Raw genomic sequence first — 19,469 nt, 5'->3', positions numbered from 1 at the left:
TTCTTGGGTCTGTAAGTTGAGATTTTTAAACAAATTTGGGAAATGTTCAGTTATTAGTTCATTAAATTTTTTCCCTGTCCTTTTCTCCCTTTATACTTCCTGAGAATCTAATTCCAGATATGTGAGATTGCTTAATATTCCTCTAAAGGTCACAGAAGCTCTATCTATTAATTTTTATTTTTCATCTTTTTATATTATTCTTGTTTCTTCTGGTTGGGTCTTTTTTCTGCCATTTGCAGTCTTCTGTTAAGCACATCCAGGGAATTTTTTTATTTTGGTTTTTATTCTTTTTAGTTATAGAATTTCCATTTGCTTCTTTTTAAAATCATTTTAACTTCTCTGCTGATATTCCCTATGTGTACGTTTGTTAAGACTATATTCTTCTTTACATCCTTGGACCTGTATTTAAAAGCTGCTTTAAAGTCTTTATCTGCTAAATCTACTGTCTGGACCATCTCATGGTCTGTTTCTATTGGCTGCTTTTTTCTTGACTATGCGTCATATTTAATGAGTTTTGACAACCATATTTACCCATATAACTTACCCCCCAGCCAAGAAATAGAAAACTTATATGGCTCCAGTTCCTCCCCACAGTCAGCCAGTATTCTCATTTCAGATTAGTTTTGCCTGTTCTGTCTGTTCAGTTTCATATAGGTGGAATCATACAATGTGTACTGTTTGTGTTTGGCCTCTTTTGCTCAGCCTGTCTGTTCAAGTTATCCATGCTGTGGCATGCATCAGAAGTTTATTCTTTTTTATTGCTGAGAAATATTTCACAGTTGAATTTGTCCCAATTTTTAATTAGTTCTCCTGTTTATGGACATTTGGTTTGTTTCCAGTTTTTGGCCACTATGAATAAAACTTGTTTTTGTATAAGGCCTTTTGTGAACGTTTCTCTTGAGTAAGTACCTAGGAGTGAAATTACTGGGTCATACAGTACCACCTTGTTTTAAAATTCTGTAAATTTCTTTTTTTTTGAGTTATAATCAGTGCTTACTTGATTTATATATTTACCACTTTGCTTTCCTCATCATTGCTCCTTGCACCCTGCTCCATTCTACTGACTTGAGTTTCTTTTTTAGTGAATTACATCCATCATTAATGCTTTTAACAGTTGTTTTTTAGTGACAAACTCTTTATTTCTTTTATATGTTGAAGTTTTTACTTTGCTCTCATTTTGAAGAATCTTTTTGCTATGGAAAATATCAAATGTACAAAAGTAGAAAGAATAACATGTTGTGCCCTCACGTACCCCCTCCTGATTTCAAGATGATCAGTTCAGCACCAGTCTTATTTGTCTATACTCCTATTACTTCTCCACACCCTTTGATGATTATTTTGAAGCAAATCTCAGATATTACTTCATCTGTAAATATTTGTACAGGTATCTGTAAAGCAATACCCACAATAACATTTCACTCCTAAGAAAAATTAAAGTAATTCCTAAATATCATCAAACATCTAGTCAGTGTTTAGATTTTCCCAATTAGATCAAAAACGTATTTTAGTTGAGTGGAAATCCAAGTAAGGTTCATACATTGTGCTTAGTTGATTGTGTCTTAAGTCTGTTTAATCTCTGTGCTCCTCTTTATGTCTTTTCTCCATTGGGTTGTATTTGTTGAGGCGACCAGGTGTTTGTACAGTAGACTCTGTATGTTCTTATTTTTGCTGGTTATGTCCCCATGAGGTTGTTTAACGTGATTCTCTGTCCCTGTATTTCCTGTAAATTGGTAGTTCGCGCTGTAGCCTTGATGAGGTTCAGGCTAATTCCAGGGAGCGGTAGGGGTGGGATAAAGGAATGGGTAGTTCTGTGTACCTCCCTCGGAGATGCATCGTGTCTGCTTGTCTCTCCTTTTGTGATATGTGCAGCCTTTGGATGATTATTGGCTAGATCTTTATTTAATGAGGGGTCACCCTCACTCTGGAATGTTAGTTTAACTGCATGTAGAACTCTAGATTGATCCTCATTTTTTTGGTCAGCATTTAGATGATTCTATCTTCTGGCTCTCTGTTCATCTTAAACTTACTTTGTTTTCTGTTTGTCTCCTCTTTTTTTGTTTCTCTGTTCCCTATTTTTGCCTTGTAAATTATTTGGCTTTTTTGAACTTAGTTTTAATTTATCTCTTAGCATTATAGCTTTCTCTTTGCTTTACTTTTTAGTGATTACTCTTATGATTATAAAATATTCTTACCTTTTCATAATTTACTTAAGGTTAGTATTGTACTACTTTATGTAAAATATAGAAACCTTACGCCTGTATAGGTCCATGTACCAACTGTATTACCAGGGAACTTGGAGCCATTTCAGGAGTAGAGCAGAGGTATGGGGGTGGTTGTGAGCTTCTCTTCAGGCAGTCTCATACAAAGTCCTCAAGTTGACTTGCTTGTTCTTTTAAAAATGTTATGAGGATACAGTGTTTTACCATTTATAACTTGGATTAGATTTTCCTAAAAATTTAGTTTTAGGGGCCGGCCCAGTGGCATAAGCAGTTAAGTTCATGCGCTCAGCTTTAGTGGCCAGGGGCTCACCAGTTCAGATCCCAAGCACGGATTTATGCACTGCTTATCCAGCCATGCTGTGGCAGGAGTTCCACATGTAAAATAGGGGAAGATGGGCATGGATGTTAGCTCAGAGCCAATCTTCCTCAAAAAACAAAATTTAGTTTTATTCACTAAGGGTAAAGAACTCTCCTTATATCATAGGCATTGTTTGCATGTCTGCTCCCAGCCTTTGGTAATTAAGAGCAGGTAAGAACATGGTTGGTTCAGAGCATTTATTCTTTCTTGTAAAAACAACTCAAACACCATTTTTTTCCTCAAAGTTCAGTTTCATCATCTTCATTCAGGAAATAGCATGAAAAATTAAAATTAAATAAGACATAGTCTCTGACTTCGAAGAGTTTAAAGTCTAGATGGGGAGCTATACTTTTGTCATCGGCTATGTGATTTAAAAATGAAAAACCCCATTTTATTCTAGGACAGCAGTTAGTATTTGAACCAGGTAGTGACAGGCACTGGGGTTGGATTACCCTTCAGATACTAATAGGAACAAGGGATATTAGAACATTCTGGAGGTACCCCAATTGTCACTATTTAATTGGAAAAGGAAACACCATTGTGTGTGAGGGTAACTGTAATAATACTATGTTTTTCTAATATTACTTTTTTTACGGGTACTTTTTTGGTTTATATTGTTAGATTTGCTTACAAATGACGTTTGGAAAATTTACAGTAAAGAAAATGTCTATGTAATTGTTTTTGTCTTCTCTCTTTTCCTTTCAATATTGTTGACAGGACTTGGTAGCCTGGCGGCCTCCTACTTGAATCCGGTAAAATCCTTTGTGCCACAGATGCCGAAGCTGCTGAAGTCTCTCTTCCCTGTGCGTGACGAGAAAAGGGGCAAACAGCTGTCTCCCCTCGCACATCAGGTACAAGCGTTGGGAGAGCAGCAATGAGCATTTTTCTCATAGATTGTGGCAAAGTGATGCTCTGTGTCGTGCAGCGGGAGGCAGAGGGATAGCAGTGATGGGGGCTAGAACTGGGCTTTTAGGCCTGGTAAAAGCTTGTGATAATTTCTCTTCCACTCTCTTCACAGATAACAGAGCTGTTTAAACTTATTGACACTCTCAATCCTTTTTGCTTTTAAAAATGCCAAGTACGCTACTAATGTGATTTATGGTAATAACACTTAGAGCAACAATGGTAAAATTTATGAAGTGCACTTAGTGTTGTTTGTGTCTTGCCAAATAGAAAATGTAATTCTATTTTTAATTCTTGATTTCATTTCTTACTTCAAACAATTTTATATCATTACTGTCCTTCCCTCCCATCCTTTTTCCTCTACTGTGGTTTACCTGTTCTTTCACTTAAAATATTAAAAGTGATCACTTGTCTTATTTCCCCTTTTTCTTAAAACTCTCTACCCAGCCTTAGAATAAGTTTTACAGAAAATATTAAAGGGTTTTCCAAAAAATCAGGAAACTGCTTTATGTGATGGTGAAAGGGATGCCTGTCGGAAATGCAATTTCTAGCCTTATGTAGGTGTGAATTCAGCAGGAAATGATAAATGAGTGTTTATTTATACTCATTCAAAACACATATAGTGCAAGTTCAGTTGTTGAAATAGATCTTTTGACATCAGCTTCTCTACATTTGCTTAAACATTCAAGTTGCAGAAACGCAAGTGAGTCCTTATCTGAGACCTTAACTATTTCAAATAATTTTCTAGGTTTATGAATGCATATTCAGGGGTGATATTAGTTTTGTGAGCCTGCTCTGCCTTACAAAATTATATAATTTTTTCAATCCAGAATTATAAGCATATCCATAAGCATACATGTACACATATTGGGTGAAAAAATTAAACATCAAAATTTTAGAAATGTTTAAACTTAATTTAACTACGCACATAACAGGTGCTTGACAGTTATCAAAATAACTCTGTGACCATGAGAGAAATAGTAAGTCTAATACTTGCCAGGGGTTGGGGTAGGTAAAAATGATTTTTCCAAGGGTTTGTTGTTGTATACATTATTCTGTTCTAAATTTCTATATTGTTTCGCAAAGTATGATTCATGCACTGTCTATCAGAATTCCAAGATAGCTTTTAAAAAAGGTAACTTAAAAAAAAACCAGCGTGACCTCATAACCCATACCCCACCTGGGGACACCTTATAATCTACATTTCTAAGCATCAGGGTGATTCTTATTCACATTATAGTTTGATAACCACAGTTTTTAATTACTATTTGGTGAAGACAGAGTTACATAAGTTAAAGGAAATTGGAATGGCATTAGGAGTTACTGAATCAGACTGCTATAATTATAGTTGTTCTTTTAAAGCTGCTTTGAGTTTTTGACGTAGCAAGTCAAATCACCTACTACAATAAGAAATTGTGTTCACTGTTTTCCCAGTAAATGATTGGTTCTTGTGGATATGAGAGGAACAATAATGTGTTAGAAAGAAATCTAGTGATTGGCAGTTAACTGCAATTTATAATGTCCAGTTTAAGAGAGGTAATCTTGAAATATTTTGAAGATATCTTAAGCAATATTTGTTCATCGTTTACCTTTTTTGAGTATATATGAACAAAAGTATTGTAGAAAGTGGTCCCAAATGTTTCATATTTCATAAACACAAAACTGGCCTGAATGGAGATGCCCAGTAGTGGAACTGAAAGGTTCCGAGTGGTTCGCAAAACCCCCACCCTACTGAAGGGCCTTCTCCGAAGGTCAGCAGGGAGCTGCGTCTTGCCGGCACCATCTCAGTCCTCGGATGACTTGACGTCGTGCTTGAACACGCTGTCTCTGGCTTCAGCGCTGCGGCGTGTGCTGGCTCTCCTCCTGCTGACTGCTCAGGCTTTCTCCAGCGCCTTTTCTGGGACTGTTTATTCCATCAGGTTGCTAATATTCAGGTGCCCCGGAACTCCATCCTGGGCCCTGTTTTCTTGGTAATCTCATGGTAACTTCGTGGTAAATCTGTAGCTTTATTTGTGCATTGACAGGGCTCACATTTCCTTCTACAGCACAGACTTGGCCCCTGAGCTCTGGCCTTGTGGAGTGAATTACCCATTCTGCTTTTCCACTTGTATATCAATTAGGCATTCACATTTTACAAGTCCAGAACATTACTGTTAGTTTCCAGCTTGCAAGCCTGTGTGTTTACTCCCAACACACAAAATACTTACGTAAATACATGCCCACCTCAGTGTATAGCACAAATGTCCGCCTGGCTGCTTATACCTCTCAAATAGTCCATCAGTAAAATTTTGTAGATACTACTTCCAATGCAGTGACTTCTAGCGTCTCCATGACTGATCACTTATCCGTGCCACCATCATCTCACCCTGGCTGTTGCAGCAGCCTACCAATGGGTGTGTCAGGCACTTTTGCCTCACAAAGTCTGTCATTCACAAAGTAGCCAGTGATCTTCCCAAGCCTTACATTAGTTCATGGCTTGGAACCTGTTGCTGCTTCTCACTGAAACTGAATAAAATTAAATTCCTTACTGTGGCTTATAGTGCGCTGTATGATCTGGTTCCCTTTAATCTTTATTTCCCTTTGTTTTCCTCTCTTCACCATACTAAGCCATCTTGGCCTTTTTTTTTTGAGGGGAGAGAGGGGAGTGGTGAGGAAGATCAGCCCTGAGCTAACATCACTTGATAGTCTTCCTCTATTTTGTATGTGGGATGCCGCCACAGCATGGCTTGATGAGTGGTGTGTATGTCCGCGCTCAGGATCCGAACCCATGAACCCCGGGCTGACAAGCGGAGTGTGCAAACTTAACCACTATGCCACTGGGCCAGCCCCTTCGCCTTTTTTTTTTAATCTCATGGACATATGAAGCTCATTTTGATCTCAAGAGTTTTTGCACTTGCCTCTCCTTCTACTTGGAATGCTCTTTCCCAAAGTCTTTGCATGGCTAATAGGTCTCTAGTAGAGTGACCTCCAACTACCATGGTCAAGAAAGGCCACTGTACGGGAAAATGAGTTTAGAGTGGCCTTGACCAGCCAAACCAAAACAACAGTCTCTACCATACAATACACTATATTACCATGTTTGATCTTTTCAGTGGGAGACATTGTTAAAGTTAATGTTTATGGATTTTCTCCCCTCTGGAATGTAATCCCTGAGGGCACGGGCATAGTTGATACAAAATGTGTATTGGTTGACTGTTGACATATGTGTGTATGTGTATAGTATCATAGTATTAGATACAGATTGTAGTATTAGATAATTTGTATGTACCAAGTGTCATATAGTGGTATAAAGGACTATGTTTACAGTTTAGAGGAGAGAAAATCACATCTGAATGGGAATGTGAAATACTGAGACGTATTTATGAACTTTCTTTCCTAGATTGATGCAAGGTCCACTAAAGAACTATTCCTAAAGGGAGGAAAAACTTGAGCTTATCATTTTGGATTTAGTTGATCAAAGATGCTTGTGTCTATCTCATTTTTACTGACTATCTTTCCTAAAGCTCGAAGAGAAGTAAATTATAATTTTAAATGACAATATCAATATAGAGGTCTCCTTTACTAGGGCCACTTTAAATGTGCTTTAAATTGTTGCCACCTGAGTGGTGTTTCATCCTTGGAAATAGAGCATTTTAGTGCCAACAGAATTTCAGAATAACAGCTACAAGAGCAATGCTGTATCGATTAGACTCCTTTAGTGTTCCTCAATTTTTTAAATAGTAATCTTCACTATAATGGCATTCCATTCACTTGGAAATCAGATTTGATGCTTGAAAGTTGAGGTTCTTTCTTTTTTTGATAATCTATCCTACCCCTCCTTGTGGAACCTCTGTGTCCTCCAGGAACAAGGTCAGCTCATTTCCAACCAGTCTTTGCCTCAGAGTTTTCTCTGCAGTTACCCAGGAGTTAAAGGGAGGGGAGGAGGCTCTGTGTCCTCCTAGGCCTTCTCCAGACGGAGCAGCCAGAGATTAGTCAGCTGCATCTCAGAGAGTAGATGCTTCGTCGTCCCTCAGTTGTCTTACCAGGATCTTGCTCAAAGTGGGGAGCCCAGAAGGGATACAGTAATCCCTGTGCTTGAAAATAGTGCTACTGTTATCGAGATATTTTTTGAGTAATTATCCCGAGTGGCAAAGAGGTTAAGTTCATGTTCTACTTCAGCAGCCCAGAGTTTGCTGGTTCGAATCCTCAGTGCAGACCTATGCACCGCTTGTCATGCCATTCTGTGGCAGGCATCCTACGTATAAAGTAGAGGATGATGGGCACAGGTGTTAGCTCAGGGCCAGTCTTCCTCAGCAAAAAGAGGAGGATTGGCAGCAGATGTTAGCTCAGTGCTAATCTTCCTTAAAAAAAAAAAAAAGAAAAAATATATATACTCATTCTAGCTATCACCTGTAGAATTTTTAAGGGCATAGTCTGGCTGCATTTGAGTCACAAGCAAAATATTGAACGTTATAGAGCCTAAGAGAGATCCTGTCATATGCAGCTAGAGATCATTCCTGAAGTCACAGAGTGACAGATCAACACACTCAGCTCTCCGTATTCAGTAACTACCATCTCCAATCCACGTTTCTCCCCCTCTCTGTGAGAGAGGCCATGGGAGACTTTGTTAGATACATTAGGGAAATAAAGGGACACCACGTCCATGGCTTTCCTCGGTATCACCAGTCTAGTAAGCTTAAAACAAAAATTCATGCTGACGAGTATTCCCAAACCACCCTGTTTGCGGCGGCCTGGCTCTACCATAGCTCCGTGTGAGGAAGCTAATCGTACGACTTACCAGTAGCCTAAAGTAATACATGAATACCTGAAACTGGTTCCTATTTTGATTGTTTTTTATTTGCTGCTGGTGCCTTGTTAGTACACTGATTTCAATGGCCTTTATAAATAGTTGTTAATCAATATCAGACTAAAAAACTTATAGATTTTAGAATAACATCAAAGATAGAACCCACAAAAATAGAAATCACTGCATATGCCTAAAGGAATCTGGATCATTTCTACACTATAGGGAGGGACAAATATTGATATTAATATTGCAGGAGACGTAGAGACAATAAATAGCTAGTAACTTTGCCTAAGATTTGATGTGAAATAGCACAAAAACCGAAACAAAAATCGCAGAATGGTTTGGGGCTCAACAGAGACAGTGCATGGTAACCAAACATACCATCTATGATGGCACACTCTTATTTCTGCCTCACTCCCAGCCTTCTCTTTCCGTCATTTTTAAAGCCATTTCTCTCTCCATTTCCCACATAACTATAGTGAAGGACATTAAAACTTCCTTCTTTTTATGTTTCTGTCCCAGATTTGTTTGAGGACTTAAACTCCTCTTCTGAAATAGTCACAGTAATGAGGGAGCTCACGCTAACCTACCTAGACACCGCCCCTGGGCTCTCCAGGGCTTTATTAGCCTACACTCAGATTATTGCACTTGGTTCTGGATGTGTCACTACCAGAAAGCCATTGACCAATTGGAATTATTTCAGAGAAGAACATCAGGAATGATTTATGAGGAGGGATTAAAGGAGCTATTTATAGCTTGGCCAAACAATGACTGAGAGAGCTGACTGTATGAGCATTCAGGGATACCAACACCAGAGGCACAGAAGCATTGTGTGAGGGTGGCTCCACTAACTCGTGGATGAAGGGCACAGGACGGCAGAATGAAATTAACACAGAGAATGGTAGCCGCTGTGAATGAGTAGAGTGATTTATCGATAGCAGGGTACTTGGGAAGGAAACCCTGGGATTTCTGTCACTTCTATTTTTAAAAAATAAGAAGATTTTGAGAATATAAAAATAGTCCAAGTAAGAACCAAGGAATGGAATAGGTCCTGTTTCTACCAGTCATTCCTCATATTTTCATTGTTAGATTAAGTGGAAGAGAGGCAGAAGTTGCGTAATGAAGGAATGATTATTATCAAAAAGGTACTTTTAATCAGAGTGTCCTTGACATTTTCAAACAAGAATGTTCAGTTCCCTCCCTCATGCAGAGACACAAATAACCATGGTGTGAGACTCTAGTGAAAAGATTAATGTTTATTAACTTATTCTTTGGAATCAGCATGTTCTCAGATCAAGATGCTTTTTTTTTTGCATTATATTTCAATATTTGAAAAGATTCGTGGATCTTTTCTTGTAAGGTAGAAGTTAGCAGTTTATTCTGAAGATTTAAAAACAATGATTCTTAATATTTTACAAAGTCCTTTGGTTTGAACATATTCATAAAGACTTATATTTCTCATTTTTATGGAGATTTGTTTTTGTTTGAAATCAATTTCTGTCTGAGTTCCAGAAGTGCAGAGATACTGAACTGACAGAGGTGGCAGCTGACAAAATTGCTGTCTTTGACCTTCTGATGCAAGTTTAGTAACTAATCTGGAAAATAATGAACTGCAATTAATGAAATCTGTACTCATATTCAAGTGTGTTTCTCAGACAGCACATAAAATAATTGAAAGAACTTCCTGCTCTCTAATTAGTTAGATTGAATTAATTTGGCATAATAGCTTTTTTCATGTATCAAGAAATTTGTGTTCAGATGAAGCTATTTATGTACTTCAAACTTGGGGATTCCAAATGGCCTCTTTGGTTCATCTAGGGAGTTAAAGAGTTAACGCTTAGATTTAATTTCCACCATCAAAAGCACAGTCACATTTCCAGCCCATCCTTGTTTTACTGTCTGCCCCTTCTCAGTGTCCTGCACATTGCTTAGGACTGTCTTGTCAACCGCAGGGGTGTTTTCTCCAATTTCAACACAGCTTCCAGGGTGGTAGATGGACAAAGCCTTGAGGAGAGAGCAGCACCCTGCTGATCTCTGGTGCTAATTGAAAAGGTGCTTGTGTAGTTACGCCATCTTTCCTGTCAGCGATCCTTCCACATATAAAATGAGAACAAACAAACCAGCAACTAGTTCTTCCCTTGCCACAAAGATGCTGTTTTAGGGTACTCATACTTGGGATGTCTTGATGGGAGGAACCATATAAATGCTTGTCCTTGTGTCTTGATTAAGGGTTCATCATTCTAACTAACTAAAATAAGAAAAAGGACCTATATTTTGTTTTCTAGCCTTCAGTTTTGCTTAATTGTTCGAGTTCTTTAAAAAATAATGTAGGGGCCAGCCCGGTGGCATAGTGGTTAAGTTTGGTGTGCATCACTTCAGCAGCCTGGGCTTGTGGGTTCAGATCCCTGGCCTGGAGCCACACCACTCATCAAGCGATGCTGTGGTGGTGTCCCATATATAAAAGAGAGGAAGATTGGCACAGATGTTAGCTGAGGGCCATTCTTCTTCACCAAAAGAAAAATAATAATGTATATGAGCATGTTTTCCTGTCATTTAGTACCATACATGATAAATATATTTGGATATAGTAGGCTACGTTCACTTGTTCTTGAGTTAATGAAGGGAAGTTTGCACAGGCCTTCTGGAGTACAGACTTTTTAAGAAAATTTCAAGGCAGGTGATTTCTGTTCAGTTGCTTTAAGGATAAATTCTTGGGCATCCTTACTACTGTTAGGAGACAGGGTTTTTTTTTGGTGAGGAAGCTTGGCCCTGAGCTAACATCTGTTGCCTATCTTCCTCCTTTTGCTTGAGGAAGATTGTTGCTGAGCCAACATCTGTGCCAGTCTTCCTCTATTTTTATGTGTGGGATGCCGCCACAGCATGGTCACCATCAGTGGTGTGTAGGTCCATGCCCAGGATCCGAACCTGCAAACCCCAGGCCGCCAAAGCAGAGCACACAAACTTAACCACTACACTACTGGGCTGGCCCCCTGATAGGAGACTCTTCTCTCTCTTTTAGTTTTACAGAATCATGACTTTCTGCTGTCTGTCTTTGCCCCAGAAATGTATAGATACTGTCTTGACAGAGATCCTAAGTTGACAAAGTTGTCTTCAGAATCAGGTCTGTAGCTAATCTGAAAAATAATGAAGATAAGATAGTTTCCGAGATGGCGTAGAGGTCGATGGATGAGACCTCAGGCTGCCGACCATTCTTCAGAAATCGGCCTTGTGTGCTGTTGTCTGATTCTCCACACCAGGGCGTGGCAGGCTCTCTTTCTAAAGGGCCAGATGGTGTTGTTTTAGGCTTTGCAGGCTCTACTGTCCTGTCAAAACGAGCCACAGACAATACAAAGAAATGAGTCTAGTTGTGTTCCAGTAAAACTTTATTCATAACCCTGAAATTTGAATTTCATTTAATTTTTACATGTCACAAAGTATTCTTTTATTTCAACAATTTAAAAGTGTAAAAACCGTTCTTAGCTTTCAGGGCATACCAAGTTGGTAACAGTCTAGATATAGACCCTATTTTTAAGTTTTTAGATGAACAGATATTCTATGTTTTAAGTAAATATCCTTCATTCTTTACACTTGAAAAACTAATAAACGTTATTTTGGATGAAGTGAATATTACATCCTTTTTAAAAAAAATTAAATCATTTTTTTCACATAAATATTTAAATAAGTTTTAGCAACTATCATGTAGAAGTTTAAAAAGTAAACTAGCTAAATCCTGAAAATAAGAAACTGTCTTTTCTGACAATTACAGAAATATTAGTATTTAAAATTTTCTATATGTAGTACCTTGAATAAGTTGAACTAACACTTAGAGTGAAATAAAAAGTCTACTTGGATGGTCTTCATTCGCTTTTATCTGCTGATAAAATAGTTTACTTATTGAGAGAAAAAATGGTCCTTTTAATTGTTTTGTGTAATTAAAATTAAATAGAAATCTCGGGTGTTAGACCCTGAGTGCGTGTTTCTGAGGAGCATGGGGGCTGTGTCTGGTGTTGCTCACACTGTATTCCCAGCTCCTGGGACGATCTTTAAATATAGGAGGCACCTGCTACATGTTTGTGAATAAGTAAATTAATAAACTCTAAGGTTCTTTGCTCTAAAGAAAATGGAATTAATGTTGTATCCTGAATGGCTTTGGAACTGATAAACACGAGTATAAACTTTCGAGTTTTAGATGAGATATAATAGTTGATTGTTTAAAAAATGTGCTTATAGTAAGCCAACCTAGAAATGTCTTGCAAGACAACTCAAGAAAGCCCAGTGATCAGGATAACTGTGATACTTAGGAATGTCCTTCCTGTGTGCAGGAGTTTCGTACACGTCGGCTCAGCCACAGTGCTGAGTCAGATCAGTGCTGTCCGTGAGCCATGTGTGTCATTTTCAATTTTCTAGTAGCCACATTTAAAAAAGCAAAAAGAGTCAGGTCAAATTAATTTTAATAGTATAATTTACTTAGTATATTCATAATATTATCATGTCAATATGTAATCAATGTAAAAAACTTAGGTATTTCCATCTTTTTCTCTCTACAGTCCTTGAAATCAGGTGTGTATTTTACATTTCTAGCACATCTCAATTTGGGTACTAAATTTTCATCGGAAATACTTGATCTGCATTTAGAGTTCATGAAGTTGAAAAAATAGATCCACATGCCCAACCTATTCCAGACATACTTAAAGCCACTTTAATTTCTAAATTTACATATTATTAATTAAAATTAAGTAAAATAAAAAAACTGACTTCCTCAGTTATACTGGCTGCATTTCAAATGCTCAGCAGTGCCTGTGGCTGGCGGCTGCCCTGGTGGACGGTGCAGAGTTAGAGATGTTAGATCCTGATTAGACGTCGGGGAGAATGGTACTCTGGATGGTTAAGCACCTGGTCCAGGGTTACAGAGCCTGGTGAGTGGCAGAACTGAGATTTATATTCAGGAGGCAAAATTTAGTGCACAATTGTGATCTGAGGAGATTTCACTGGATTTGAATACAAATAGCAAGTGATTGTATTTGTACAATGAAAGAATCTGTAAAGCATTCAAAGGAGGGACTAGAAGCTGTGGAAATGCGCTGAGTAGGACCTATCCATATTTCCTTTTCTTGCCCATTCCTTTCTAAAAAGAATGTCTATGGGCAATGAGGAATCATTGACTGCTTTAAAGCAGGAGAGTGACCTGGGCAAATTTGTACTTCAGGATGCTCCTCTGACTGCAGTTTGGAGGGTGGGTTTGAAGAGGATAAAACTGGAGAAATTTATTCACGTGAATATAAAAACTTCATGAGGGATGGTAATATTGGTTGGAAAAGTGAAGTCACCTTCCCGTGCTTGACACATCAATACTTTAATGTCACTGATTGAAAGGAACATGTGGGAGGTAGGGTAACAATGTCTCTCCTGGCGCTAACTTGTGGCCACCCATCAGCCTCTCTGGGTGGCATTTTTTAGAGAATTCATGTGGACTGATCACCACCTTCCAAATGTGCAACCCCAGAGGTGATGAGGTTTACACAAGGGACTAATGGGTCAATTAGCATGCTGAGTTACTCATTTAAAATAAGAAATACAACTGCCAGAGGAATAGAAGTGCTGGTGTCATCACAGCTAGCACACTCTTGTCCAGATCACCCTGGAAAACCGGAGGATAAATCATAAGGCTGCTCCATGAGCATCGGGAGCTGGATGTCTGGACCAGTTCCTGAAGGTGTCAGATGAGGGATGCTCAAGCACCTGCCTTTGGACCAGTGCTGGGTGCTTACTGCCAGCCCTGCTGGACTTTCCACTCCCCATTCTTCCAGTCTAACCACACTGCCTCTGATTAGTGTAACCTTCAAAAAATATGTTTATGTTGATTAGGTTATTGCTGAGTCTTGATCTTCAGGTAATGGGATGTGTCTGATTTTATCCATTGTTGATTACTTTTATGAGAACATATCCGAAGACTGGGAAATATTTTGTTTATGTGCACTCTCCCGATTGGTTTTGTTTCTTATATTCTTTTCACTTCAGCAACATGAAAATCAAAGGTTGGCTACTTGTTATTTGTAGCAACAGTAAATCTTACACATCTTGTTGCATATTCTTATGCTTGGACTTAAATGATTGATTAGAGTTAAAAAAAAGAGACTTAGAAGATCATATTAACTTAGGAACCATTAGGAAATGACACTTAAGAATTTATCAAATTCAAAGTAAGGGGTGATTATTAGGAAAGGTTCATTTTCAAACAAGAAAAAATGCATCAGAAAATTCATTGTTTCTGAACACAGTGATTATTTTTTGCTTCTACTGATATCTCTTCTCCCCTCTACCTATCCCTAGGCCCAAATTTCAGAATGTCTATTTTTTCCCAAATTCTATATAACTGTACAATTTAGCTTTTGTCACGTCACTTAAGTAATTCATTCATTCACTTATTTTATTTGTTTATTCACTCAACAAGCATTAAGTTACCGTTTTATGTTTGGGAACACAGAGATGAATGAGACATAATCCCTCGCTGTCAGAGCTTGGTTTAGAGGAGCTCCCTTAGAGATGTGTCCCTGGATCAGTAGGATGATGATGTAGGTGCTGGAGTTGTGTGTCTGTCTGGGGGTGTGCAGCGAGCACAGTGAGTGTTTCTGCCTGCGGTTTCAGGAAGAGTAGATCATGCTTGAGCTGAGACTCAAAAATGCACAAGTATTCACCAGGTGGAACGTGATTCCCTAGGGGGAAGGAACAGCGTGAGGCAGGCCCTGGCAAAGCAGCGCATTCAAGGAGTTGAGAGTGGGTTCATCTAAGAAGCAGGGAGAGGGTGCACCCTCATGTGGGGGGTCGTCTTTACGTCATGCCAACGAATTAAACTTTATTCTTCTAGGCAGCGGGGTCTCCAACCATAGCTTTTATGCCTCGTGATGAACTTCTGAGCTATTCTGCCCTGTTTTCATTCATGTGGCCTGTGAAAGCCAGAGTTAAATAACGACAAGATAGGCTATGAGAAGTGACCGTCATCTTTTCCCTCAAACACGTCTAAGCAGTTCCCTTGCCCGTGACCGACTCATCTCTTCAGCTTCAGCAGTGCTCAGTGGACAGCGGGACTGCAGGTTCAGCTGGCGCTTGAGAACTCACTCCTTTTCCACCTCTGTCTCTATGCGTGTTTAACCATTAGGTAAAGCCTCTGAGCCTTGGTTTCTGCAGTGTGAAATGCAGATAATTATGCTTATATTCGTTTGCCGCATGGGACTTCTGCTTAATATTTATAGCTGCGAAATACTTTGCAGTCATTTTTATTAATAGTTACCAGATGTGTCGTAAGGATTAATGAACTTATGATCTGAAATGTTTTGAGCTCCTGAAATAGGAAGCAACTGTCTGCACAGGGGATATGTGAAAGAGCATTAAAATGCAAACAATACACATTTGGAAATTTGAGCTGTTATGTGTAAAGGACAAATGGCACACTTAAGATTTCACTGCACTTTGCAGGTATTTCTGATACCCTGACTAAGGTTGCTGAATTCATCACAAGCCATTGCCAAATGTAGAAAGCTAGGTATCCCCCCTTCAGCCTGCAGGTATGCACAGGCACAGGTGCGCGTGCACACACACACACACACACACACACTCATGCTGTTTCTGCTAATACCACCATTACTTTTCTCCCTATCATCCGTACTCCCTGAGCATCGTCTTTGACTCTTTCCTCAGCTTCCACAGCCAGTTGTTTCCAAGTGTTTGGTAGTCTCCTTGATATCTCTAGATTTTCGTTTCTATTTCCTTTTCCTCTTACCATCCAAGTTAAGGCTCTTATTAGCTCTCCACTGAACCATTGAAGCAACTTCTTAATTGGTCTCTCCAAGTTTAGTATCTCCCCTATTTAAGGATTAATCTTCTGTCAGCATAGTTCTTATCACTGCTTCATTCAGTAACCTTTGATAGCTCCTTAATGCCTGTGAAAATCAACCATAAGCTCCCAAGACCTCCTCCACTTGGCCCTAACCTTCCTTCCCTCTGCCCAGTGCTGGTCAGTCTAGCTCATTCTCTCTTCCCCAAGACCTTCTGGAAGATTGAGAGGCTTTTCCTGGGGTAGAGATGTGAGTAGAGGGGACACATCAGACACCAAGGGCTGCTGCCTTTCTCGTGCCTCTCTTCATGTGTGAGGGGTCCCTCTGCCCTGGGAGAGGCCGCTCAATCAAGACCTGTCTCAAAGAGCAGCCCTTGTGAAGGGATTCTAGGCCTGTTCCATTTGTGATCCCTCCTCCTCTGACTGTTCTCTGCTTTGGATACTTCCATTCTAATATCTATCATTTTCCTTGATGTTTTAATTGTTTGCATACATGTCCTTCCCCCAACTGGATTGCCAATCTTTTGAGAGCAAAGCCCACGTCTTTCTGACTTTTGAGTTCTCTGGAGCGCTTTTTGCAATGCTTTGTGCACTGTGAGACCTAAGTCGTTGTTGAACTGAACTTAGACATTGGATCAGAGCTCCAGTTATCTTCATGGAGGGCAGAATTATGGAAAAATTTGAAATATACAGGAGTAGAGAGAATACTATAGCTCATCACTAGCTTCAATAAAAATTAACACATGGCCAGTCTTGTGTACCCCCACACTCCTTAGTGTGTACCTTTCAAACATCCTCTGTCGGAGAAGTATCTACCTGTGGTCCTCACTTGTACGGAGTTAATATCTGGCAGCCACCACTACCTAGCACCCCGTGGAGGGAGGCGCCACGAAGCTACTGCTGTGTGAACTGGAGAAGTAGGTGTGGTCAAAGTACTTGACATTACACTCAGGACCCACTCACACCTGATCTAACCTTGTTTTGACACCATTTTTAGCCATTTCAGATGTGTTTAATCATCACTGGTTTGCACTTTATCTGAATGGTGGGAGTCATGGTGGACATCTTTATGAAGCAGAATGTTGCCTGATCATCAGGATGTGGTCAGTGAGAGTCAGTGATAGTGACAGGAAACCTGTGAGCAGTAGACATGAGGTCTTCAGCTTAGTAGCCTGGAGCCATGATGTCAGGGCCCAGGGGCTGTGGCACCATGAAGCCTGTGGGTCTGCTGGATTCCAGCATAGTGTCAGAGTCAAGCTGGGCCTTTAATTCATTTTAGCAAACATTGTTTTAATCATTTACTGGATTTTTCTAATTACTCTGAGTCATAGAGAAAGTGTGAATTACGTTTCCACGCTCTGTTTAGGAAGGCAGGAGTCACATCATCTTAGAAGAGGTTTCATCCTGTGTGGTTATGGTTCCTTCCTTGCTGGGATTTTTACATTTTTATGCTTTAAGGGGAAATTTCACCCCAATCTTGTCTGTTTTGAATAAAATCTAAAGAATGTAAGTATTTTGGAGTTTGAGCTTAAGAAACTGTTTTCTGTCTTTGCTAAGAAATATGCTGTGAACCTCTTTCCATTTGGGGGGCACTTCAGATTCAATGGGAAAAATGGAAATAAAGATAAGCAGCCCCTGCCTTCAAAGACTCTAAGGCAGAGTGGAGGGTACTTGCTTGAAAATAACTGCACTCTCATGGGGTTGACGCAGAGAAGGGAAGGAGAGAGCTCCTGTGAGGGGAACAGGGGAGGTGCTGTAAGAGAGGGAAGGAGGACTGTGTCGTGGGAGTGGAGGCGAGAGACTCTTTCCTGGTCAAAGAATTGAGGGAGAGGCTGGAGGGTCTTGTCATTCAGGCCCTCATCGTGTGCAATGGCCTTGCTGCCACCAGGGCGTCCTCCCTCACTCTGTTCCGTTGGCCCCTCACATTGTCTTTCTTAAACACACCTGCGATGCCAGCTCTCCCTGGCCTCAAAGCCCTGGTAAGCCCCCAGTGTTTGCAGAGTGAAGTGTATATTCCTTTAGTTCATCCCTAGGTCCTTGTTCTATTTAGCTCCACCTTCTACTTAATCTCCTCTCCTCTGTGCCTTTCCTCAAATCCTTTTGCTGTTCCCTCACCTTCAGCAGAATTAATCCGTTTTAGCACTTTTCTCCCAAGGGCCGTCCCAAGTCATAATTGGTTATAGTAGTCCCCTTTGCCAAAACGCAGTGATTTGGTGCTGTGAACTCAGGTTCACATGCCCTTAAGTGTGCCATCTTGTTCCAGGTGGGCTCTTGTCTCTTCAGTTAAGAGTGTGGGCTGCCCAGTAGGAAGCAAGACTTTGGCTGTCCAGCCTTAGTGCCTGCATGCTGTGCAGAGGGCCTTGATGGCATAGAAGGCTTTGGCACCCGGATATGCTGTGGGAACTGGGAGGACCTGGAGTGCTTAGGACCAGAAGAAGGGAAATGGAAAGATGCGGGATTTACTTCTCTAGGCAATTTAGATTAGACAATAGATCAGTGACCAGCTGCTTTTCCTTGTGGACCCGAAAAGAGAAAAGACACTCGTACTGTGCAGAAACCAGCTCTGACACCCAATGTTGACTCCTGTGAGACAGGACGAGGGGCGTTTGTTCTGCCAGGAGGGAGCCCTCTTAGAGCTGAGCATTCTGAGGCGAGGTCCAGACTCCTGCACTGGAGCAGGAGAGCTGGGAAGGGGCCAGAGGTTGGTTGAGGGAACAAAGGCAGAAGTGGATTCCTGATTTCTTCAAGATAATCACCTCTGCTTCCATGTCCCGCTGCCATCGTAAACTCAGCAACTACTGAATGAATTTCTGATTTCCTCTCCTTCACAGTTACCAGCTCCTTCTCCTGACATCCCTTCTCCTTATCCTGGTGCCAATCATGTTTTTACTCTTCTTTATTGCTCCTTGAACCATGCATCCATAAGTAACGATGTCCTTTCTTGTGATGTTGTAGCACCCATTAATTCACACCTGCTCTGTGCCTAGAGTCTCATTAGTGATTGGCCCACCTGAGTCCTGAGATATTTCTCCAGTCTTTTCCTTCCACACTGGATCAGTCTCCTGCTTTGTTTGCTCAGGCATCTCTGGTGGTCCTCGTCATTTCCTGAGTCAGTTAGCTTCAGATGCTAGAGCCTCTGTCCGTAGATCCCTCCTGCTCTGTCTTGTGCCTGAGCCAGACCGGCTTTCTCCCTCCTCGCTTCCTGGGACTACACTCACAGTCCTCCTGCTGCACCACGAGTGTTCCCTGGCATCAAGGCTTGGTTTGTATTCCGCCTCCCGTCTGAAGCCTTTCCCCATCTTTCCTGTTCTGATCACTTCTCTCTGTAAAGTCCTGTAATGCTTGTAGGTAGAAACACAGCCCTTGAGTGAC

General features: G+C 40.3%; 1 protein-coding gene across 4 annotated transcripts in view; it reads left to right on the top strand.

Moving 5' to 3' along the window:
- KIF13B (kinesin family member 13B) overlaps window positions 1–19,469 on the top strand; it is a 188,655-nt gene that overhangs the window by 155,512 nt on the left and 13,674 nt on the right. For all 4 annotated transcript variants that reach the window (XM_070611418.1, XM_070611416.1, XM_070611417.1 and 1 more), the window contains one exon: window positions 3,295–3,428. In XM_070611418.1, coding sequence (XP_070467519.1) covers window positions 3,295–3,428 — 134 coding nt within the window. The remainder of the gene's footprint in view (window positions 1–3,294; window positions 3,429–19,469) is intronic.

Source organism: Equus przewalskii, chromosome 2 (assembly GCF_037783145.1).
Source record: "Equus przewalskii isolate Varuska chromosome 2, EquPr2, whole genome shotgun sequence".
NCBI lineage: Eukaryota > Metazoa > Chordata > Mammalia > Perissodactyla > Equidae > Equus > Equus przewalskii.
The sequence above is the reverse complement of the archived record's forward strand: the minus strand, read 5'-3'. Positions and strand labels throughout refer to the sequence as shown.